Source organism: Lycium ferocissimum, chromosome 6 (assembly GCF_029784015.1).
Source record: "Lycium ferocissimum isolate CSIRO_LF1 chromosome 6, AGI_CSIRO_Lferr_CH_V1, whole genome shotgun sequence".
Classification (NCBI taxonomy): domain Eukaryota; kingdom Viridiplantae; phylum Streptophyta; class Magnoliopsida; order Solanales; family Solanaceae; genus Lycium; species Lycium ferocissimum.
In genome coordinates, this window is record NC_081347.1 from 1142657 (window position 1) to 1151932 (window position 9276).

Sequence of the window (9276 nt, forward strand, 5' to 3'; positions counted from 1 at the left end):
TAGTAACTGATCATCAAAAATCATTGGGCCTATTAAAAAATTAGAACTTCATCGAAAAAAAAAAAAAAAGGATATTTAGGCTTTTAGATTTTGTCCTATTTTTTAAAAGTTATACAAATATAGCTCCTGAAAAATTAGACTCGCGTTAATTCTCCACCTTATAATACCCTCCCCCATTTTCCCCTTCTTCTACCCCCATTTTTTTTTAAAATAGTATTATTTTGCGGGATCTAACTCGCTGTTAATTACAACTGTTACTGGATGGTATCCATTTTAAAGCTAGATAATGTACCTCAAGGAACACTTAAATCTATACGAAATAAATAGCAAACAAATTATAAAATGAGAACTTGGCGCTTCTTTATGTAGCGAAAGTGAAAAAGTGGAATAAATCGCGGCTAGAATCACTAATCTGTAACGTTTGTTACGTCATGTCGAAGCAACCTTTTATATATATATATCACAACGACACAACCTAAATCCTAACTTGTGTACGAAGAAGAAGAGAGCGTGTGACAAAAACACTAGAGCGTGTGACAAAAACCCTATCTCCCGTATGTATTAATCATACATTATAAATTACTTTTATAGAAAAATTATTAAGTTAAACAGTAATCACTATATTGTATTTATCCTAGTGAGGTTTTAGAACACTTTTATGTATGAACTGTTATTTCCAGCTGTAAATTAATCGTATAGATGTATAGGGCAACATCCGTAGATACCAGATGGTCGTATCAAAAGGTGACACGTGGCGATGGCGACAGGTCATATCCGAGTCTGCGAAGGAGGGATTCCAGAAAAGCATACGAAGCTCCGGATTAGTAATTTGGTAACCCGCTTCCAGAGGCAAAAGCTACAAAGGGTCCGGAGGAGCGTGCTAACTCATCGTCCAATGCCATTCAGTGCAACCGCCCGGCGACTCTAGCTCGAAGCCTCTCCAAGGCCCAGTCTACATACACTACTAAAAAAAGGTAAACATCGACGGCCAAAGCCGACGGACTGCATCGACGGAAAATCGACGCAACACGTCCATCGGTTTACGTTACGTCACTTTTCGAAAATCGACGGACTGCGTCGGTTATGTAAAAAAAGAAAAATTGAAAACCGACGGAGTCCATCGTTTTTTTTTTTTTTTTTTGAAAGTAAAATAATGAAAATGTAGCAACTTGGAATCGAACCCGAGTATGTTCCTTCGCATTAAAGGGCTCCACCACTAGACCACTCATGTTCTTTGTTCACTTACATTGATATAATTTATACTATTTTTTCGCTCTAAAAACCGACGGACTCCGGTGATTTTTTTATTAAAAAAAATTAAAAATTAAAAAACGGATGAAGTCTGTCAGTTTATTTTAGAAAACACTATAAAAAATAATTATATTTTAAAAATAATCGACGCAGTTTGTTGGTTTTCAAAAAAAAAAAAAAAGATTTATTATCGTGTCGTCAATTTTTGCCAGTTTTTTAGTAGTGACAACTAGCTATGCTTTACTTTCATTTATCTTGTTAATTATTACTTGCTATTTCATAATTTTGGTTACATTGATCCACGTGTCCTTGACCTCGCTTACAAATTCAACTATACCGATATTTCGTGTAAATAATAGAATTTTGTGTACTATTCTTTATAATGTTCATCCTCCGCAATAATATTTCACTATAACGATCAAGTTTTATATTGAATCGATATTTCATATTATGTTATATTATATGTTTTCTATAATAGCTTTTCACTATATTAATCAAAAGATATCCATGCAAACGACGTCTTTATAGAGAGATTTATATGATTATATTTAGTCAAATGTTTCAACATAAATAAATTATGTCATTACTCACTTTATATTTTGCGTCCATTGTGTACTTGCACAATTTCCACTTAATGTTTTTGGTGGACTATTTTAATACTTTTGGTCAATTATATATTGGAATTCACTTATCCTTCAATCAGGTCACATGCAATCAAGAATATTAATTTTTAGGAGTATATTTATTTTTTCCATTATATAAGAAGCTACAAATAATAAGTGGAGAAAGGAGCTTAGCTTTATCATCACTTGAGATTCAATGTATCTAGACGGAATTTCAAGTTCATTGAACTTGCCTGTATCTGGGAGAAAGAAAAAGATAAATAAATTGCCATTTTAGTACAAGCATTACGTATTCAAATTTCCGCATCCATGACTATACATAGGAGTATAAATTATTTTGGCAAATGCGCTCGTGCTTAATGAATTTATCTTATTGATCAGTGTTTGATTAAGATAGATTCAGAATTTGAAGTTATGTATTCTTATAATTCCTCCAAGTTAATGTTATAATAATGGGATTCACCGTCAAATATTTATAGATATTTAGTGAATTTCTTAATTAATACTCATATAAGGTTTGAGCAAAAGTTTCTAAGTTCATGTGAATCCATAACATACGTATATTCTCTAAATCTGCCCTTATTGCTCGGAACAATATGGAATATATATGTCTTTCACTACTAAGAAATCACTATTTTCTCACTGAAAAATGTCTAGCAGCAATTCCTACTAAATGTAGGTGGGAAAAACCTAAATAATAGTGTTTTCAAACGAAAAAATCAGGAAGTTACTAATGTTTCCAATGGGAACTCGTTTCCCACCCTCGTGTTTTTTCAGGTGGAATGTTAGTACAGAATGACACAGGGAAATTTTGTTTTAACACAAATTTCCTACTGAATGTCAGTGGGAAAAACCTTATTTCTAGTAGTGTTTTATGGCTTCTCTTCTTTGAGTATTTATAGATATTTTGTGGATTTGATTACACACATATATATTACTACTATATATAAGGGAGAATACCCATTTTTTGTAGTCTTCACATGATTTTTTTCTCTCTTTTGCTTAATTAAGGTTTTAATGACTTTGAAAGTCCTTATACATGTTGGTAAATTTTAGAATTTTATGAGCTTTTTTCATGCCACTAAAAGTGATAATGTCATGAAGATTGTGGGCCCCACAAAGCACACTTATACATATTTGAGTCTTTTCACTTATACATATTTGAGTCTTTCTTTTATGTGAAAATATTAGTCTATTAAACTTGTTTCAAAATATATTTTTCCTTAAGAATTTTATATATGCTTAATTATTGAGTTAAAATATATGTTAATTTGGATTATCGAATACTATAATCTCAAAAAATCAATCCAGAGAAATAAATGAAATTAATTGACATATGAAAAGCTCAATTTGGATTGTCGGATACTATAATCTCATGAATAAATTTCAGTAAAATAGAAATTAGAATAGCCTTCATTTGTTTGATTTTTTGTTTTTAAAAAGTCTAATATATAAACTAATAAAAATATTTTCGTTCAGATACCTTTTTGTACTTTAATATCTTAGAATTCTTAGAAAATGTCAAATTGATATTATAAAAACAAAGAAGTAAGAGTGAAAAAGAAGTTTAAAATAAATCTACAAATTTAGTTTAATAGCCCGGACCAAATGACACTAGTTATTAGGGTGGAAAAGTTAGTAAATTCACATGTACTGATGGCTGACATTCTAAATTCGCGCCTAGTGCTTGGAACAATGTGGAATATGTCTTTTTTGTCTTCTCTTCTTTGAATGGAGACCATGGAGTCATTTTTAAGTTACTAAATGACTACTATACTGCTCAATAATTCCCTTCAAATTATTTTGATGATATCAACAGAGTGTTGTAATTAATAAAACACAAATGATTAACATTTCCCATTTGGTGCCTTTTAAGTCATAGCCATCTCAATCTTAAAACAATAGGTGATCAATAGTGAAAACATCTTTTTATACCTATGGTGTCATTTTTTTGACCGATGTCTTTAATCCTGAACAAGTCAAAATATATATACTACTGTTACATGACATGCTTTGTTCCAAAAGCAAGAAGTTGATTCACATGATGATTATAAGTAAAATGCACTTTATTTTAATACGGTCCATTTACTACTTGCACTATTAATGAGAAAACGACAAAAATGGTCCCTTAGCTTATGTTTGAGGGTAAGTTCAAAATAATCCTTTAAGTATGCACTTATCGTATAGTTGTAGTCCTTTAATTAAGTTTGTCACAAATTAATAAAAATGGTCCATTATGTTTGAGGATAGGTTCAAAATAGTCTTTTGAGTATGCACTTATTATTATTGAAATCTGAACTATCTGTTAGATTTGACAAAAATTACGAAAAAAAGATTTAATTATAAACACCAAGAAAATTCCATCAATACTACAATATGCAACACCAAAAACTACACTAGACACTAAAAAGATATTAAAAAATTAACATAAATTAGATCTCAAAAAGCTACGCCAAACTTTAAAAATTAATTAGAAATAGCAGAAACTTTAATAATGAATCATATGTGATTATCAGAACTCTTTTAGGATTGGGATATAAGAGTATGATATGCATAATTAATTTAAAAGGCAATGTTGGCTGTTCAATTCACAAAACTAATTTCAGAAATAGAAAAAATTGCACTCTGATTTTTTTAGATAAGAAATGTCTCAAATGATCTAATTAAAAAGTATTTGGATCCCAAATCAATATCATAAATATATATATGGATATAATTTCATGAATGATCACTCGAATTTTATTCATTGCACACAAAAGTCACAAAAGTATTTTTTGTAACACGAAATTATTCAACTTTGTCTAATTAAATATCATGGAGAATCACTAATCTTTGCCTAAATATCACAAAATGTCACTAAATATTTTTTTTTTGGTAACAAAAAAAGTTCTTAAACTTTATCTTAGTATCATGTAGTACATTATGTTTTCTCATAATGACTTTATGTGATAAGAAAAAATTAGTTTAGTGACTTTCATGATACTTAGCTAAATATTGGGTGATTTTTTTGCTATAGTAAAACAAAATTAGAGTTGTCATTCATGAAACTCACCTAAAGTTTGAGCTTTTGTTAAAGTGTCAATTTTATTTATTTTTAACTTTTTTTATCCGGCGTTCAATACTCACATCGAGACCCGTATAAATTCGATTCGGAACAATAAAACAATTCCTAACAAACGGAACTAAAACCACACGTTTGAGGAATATTTTATTTTTATGCGGAGAACAGTTTAAATCGAGACTTATATAAAAGGTATATTATCGGATTATCCCTTAAGCTAAAAGACGAACTTATTCGTATATTATGTCCACATCCATTGAATCATTCACTTTAACACAAATTAGTATGCCAAATTCGAATCTATTCGAATATACTTGTAGTAAAAGAAACTATATATATATATACACACTTCATCAACATAATGTCTTCATCTTACTCTAAAAAAAAACTCCATTAATGGTTAGTGGTTTTTTTCTCTGTGAACATATTTTCTCCATGATTGCGACATAACTAGAATCATTTATATTCTATTCCTCTTTAAATTCGAATCATTTCGAAAAAGAAGAAAATATTGATATCAGAAAAAATGGCAAGATTCGTACCAGTACAGTTTAAGAGAGTAATGGCCGCGTTTGATGACGTGGCAAAAGCGAGGATTTGTGAAAGCAGTGGTAGCGAATATTCGTCGAGCTTGACGGATTTATCGGGACTCGTAAATTCGTTTTTAGAAAGAGCTGGAGAAGAAGAAGAAGAAGAGATAAATATTATTAATGAGAAATTATTTGATGAGTTTAATGAAGGAAATGTTGATAATAATTGTTTTGATGAGTTGGAAATTGAGGAAAATTTGAGGAATTTGTTAAATTGTGATGAAAATACTGGCGTTATTATTGGTGTAGTGGAGAATGTATTGCTTGAAGAAAATGAACGGAGTTCGACTGAGTTTAAAAGGCGGTTGATGAATCGATTACGTGATCGAGGCTTTGATGCTGGTAAGCAGCTTTTCTGTTTAAAATATTTTTTTGCTTGAAATATATATATACTTCATGAATCTAAATTGTATATACCATTTGTATAAAAAATTATGTGAGCTACGAGCAATTTAGTGACAGTTCCTCTATTTGCATTGCTAAAAGGTGCTTAACTTTAATATATCTCCAAACACCTCAACCTTCTGAGTGTTTTCAGCAGGGGCGGATCTAGAGCCCGCCAAGGGTGTTCACCCGAACATCCTCGTTAAAAATTTACACCGAATATATAAGATATTTGTTTTTTATGTGCATATATAGATTTTGAATACTCTAAACACAAGAGAAAAGGTTGGTTTAGTGGTTTAGGGTGTTCAAAATTCACCTTGAGGTTCCAAGTTCAAATTCAAGTCATTACATTTTTATTTTTCGAACTCCCTCGGTGAAAATCCTGGATCCGCCACTGATTTTCAGTTGTTTTTTGCTTTGAAATATTATTCTATTTAAATTATATGTACTATTTGTGTAAAACTACTAAAAATACAAGGAATTAATGACAAGCTAAACAGTAAAATCGTAGCTAATTCTAGTTTTTCTAATTGTAATATGCATGCATTCACTTTATACTAGCTTCTAGCTCCTTGATTTGCATTGATAAAGGTGCTTTACTTTAATATATCTTCAAAAACCTCAACCTTCTAAGCGTTTTAGTTGTTTTGGAATATTTATGCAATCAAGCGTAAAAAAGTTAGAATCATTAGCTTATTTCGTCCAAAACAACTAAAACGCTTAGAAGGTTGAGATGTTTGAAGATATATTAAAGTAAAGCACCTTTTAGCAATGCAAATCAAGGAACTAGTGAAAAGCTAGTATAAAGTGAATGCAACGCACAATTTACTTTATATAAGATAATTGTGTGTATATAATAATGGAATCATTTGCAAGAAAAATAAAGCATATTAACTACTACAATATGTTAAGACACACTATTGGTGCATATAATTTAAATCTTTATCTAACTGATTTTGTGTAATTCCACCTTACAGGTTTGTGCAAATCACAGTGGGAGAAAGCTAGTAATCATACGTCAGGAAGTTACGAGTATATCGACATTAATGTGGCCGGTAATCGCTACATTATCGAGGTTTCATTAGCTGGGGAATTTGAAATCGCTCGAGCAACGCCTTGTTACACCTCATTGCTCAAAATTTTCCCTCAAGTTTTTGTTGGCAAAGTAGAAGAGTTGAAGCAAGTGGTGAAAATTATGAGTAGAGCCATGAAGAAATCTATGAAAAAAATGGATATTTATGTGCCACCATGGAGAAGACTTGCTTATATGCAAGCTAAATGGTTTGGATCTTATAAGAGAACAACAAATGAGTTTAAAACAAATGAAAATTATGAAAAGAGTACTTTTGATTCTTCTTCAGAGAAGAGAGCTGTTGGATTTGTGCCAATGCCAACAATTTCTTTCTATTGTAGAGAGAATATTATTGCTTCTAATGGTGGCATTAAAATGGGAAATTTAGCTGCAGCTTTGAATGGATAATATCATGATGAATCAACAAAGATTATGGTACTCGAGTTAATCAAAAGTCTCGGGTTTGAGCCTATCGAACACCTGGTGGGAGAGCAAAAAAAAAAAATGACGAATATAAGTTTGTTTCATTTGTTAGAATTAGAAAGCCATTCTTGTGTACGCAATTAGCTTTATTTTTGGTGGCTTTGGAGAGTAATATTACTGTTTAGTGGAGAAAAAAATATTTTATTTCTCCAAGTAGTTGCGGTTGAGGATTTTAATTCTAGATCTCATTGATTCTTTAATCCCTATATAGTAAGTCATTAGCATGTTGCAAATTAATGCAATTTGTATATAGTTATGTACTTATCAAGTAATGGACAATACAGAAAAATATATGCATATACTATTGTTTGTGCGCCTCGGTAGCTTCTGGAACATATTTAATCTTTTAATTCTTTACCAAGGCATTGCACGATAAAAATATATCATTTTCTTACATGAAAGTAATTAGCATTCTATATATGTAAACTATATATCACAGGAAGAAGTCATTAAATTGTGAAAAAGCATATTCTTGAAGTAATTCCGACTATCTCCAAATCTTGACTAGGAATGTGCAAATAAAGTTTCACATTAATAATTGAAAAGATTGAAAAATTATATAGATATAAGCATATTCGAAATGTATTGTGGGATCTTTTAGGAAAAACCGTAGTTAGAATAGTTACTATTAGAACCATCCTAACAGTAGTTGCATCTAGAAAATGGTTTATACAATGCATTTTTACAAGGTGACTTGCATGATGAGATTTACATGACTATGCCACAGGGATTTACTAGTCTAGGGGAGAAGGTATGTAGACTAGTCAAATCCTTCTATGGTCCAAAACAAGCTCCAAGAGAGTGGAATGCCAAACTCTCAGAAGCATTGGTCAAATTACAGTTTTACCAAAGTCAACATGATCATTCCTTGTTTATCAGGAAAACTGCTCAAGGAATAATCCTGTTGATGACATGTTGATCACAGGCAGTACTCGTAGCCTAATTGAAGAAACCAAACTTGAGCTAAAGAAAGCTTTCAAAATGAAAGACTTGGGGGAGTTGAAATACTACTTGGGAATAGAGTTTGCTAGATCAGACAAAGGCATCACTATGCATCAGAGAATATATGCATTAGAACTCATCTCAGAAGTTGGATTATCAGCAGCTAAACCAGCTGGGACACCAATTGATATTAATGTAAAATTGACATAAAAATAGTATGATGATCATATACTTAAAGAAAAGGAAAACCAGGTCCCAGATGATCCTTTAACTAATCAAGCTCAGTATCAAAGACTGATAGGCAACCTACTCTATTTAGCCATGACTAGACGAGATATTGCATTTCGAGTACATACTTTGAGCCAATTTTTACAACAACCTAAAGCATCAAATCTTGAAGTAGCTCTTAGAATTGTAAGATATGTAAAAAAGCAACTAGAACAGGGCATCTTGTTATCTAGTAAACCAAGTGACACAATTTAAGCTTATTGTGATGCTGATTAGGCAGCTTGTCCCCTAACTAGAAAATCAGTAACTGGTTTCATTGTGAAGATTGGTGATTCTATTGTATCTTGGAAAGCTAACAAACGTATAACAATTTGTCTCAAGAAGCTCAAATTAATCCGAGCACGTACATGGCAATAAAAGATTCGAACTAGTTTGGCTTGTTGGATTACTTAAAGAAGTAAATGCATAAGTGGATTTGCCTATAAACATCTATACTGATAGTACAGCAACTATTCAAATAGCTGCAAATCCTGTCTATCATGAAAGGACAAAACACATAGAAATAGATTGCCATTTTATAAGAGAAAAATTGCAACAAGGACTGATTGCAACTCAATATATGCCAACCAAAGATCAGCC

General features: G+C 31.3%; 1 protein-coding gene across 1 annotated transcript; it reads left to right on the top strand.

Moving 5' to 3' along the window:
* The first annotated feature begins 5315 nt into the window (after positions 1-5315).
* LOC132058812 (uncharacterized) lies at positions 5316-7782 on the top strand. Its single transcript, XM_059451173.1, has 2 exons — positions 5316-5867; positions 6890-7782. The coding sequence occupies exons 1-2, from the start codon at positions 5462-5464 to the stop codon at positions 7390-7392; spliced, it is 909 nt and encodes a 302-aa protein (XP_059307156.1). The 5' UTR covers positions 5316-5461; the 3' UTR covers positions 7393-7782.
* Positions 7783-9276: the final 1494 nt, after the last annotated feature.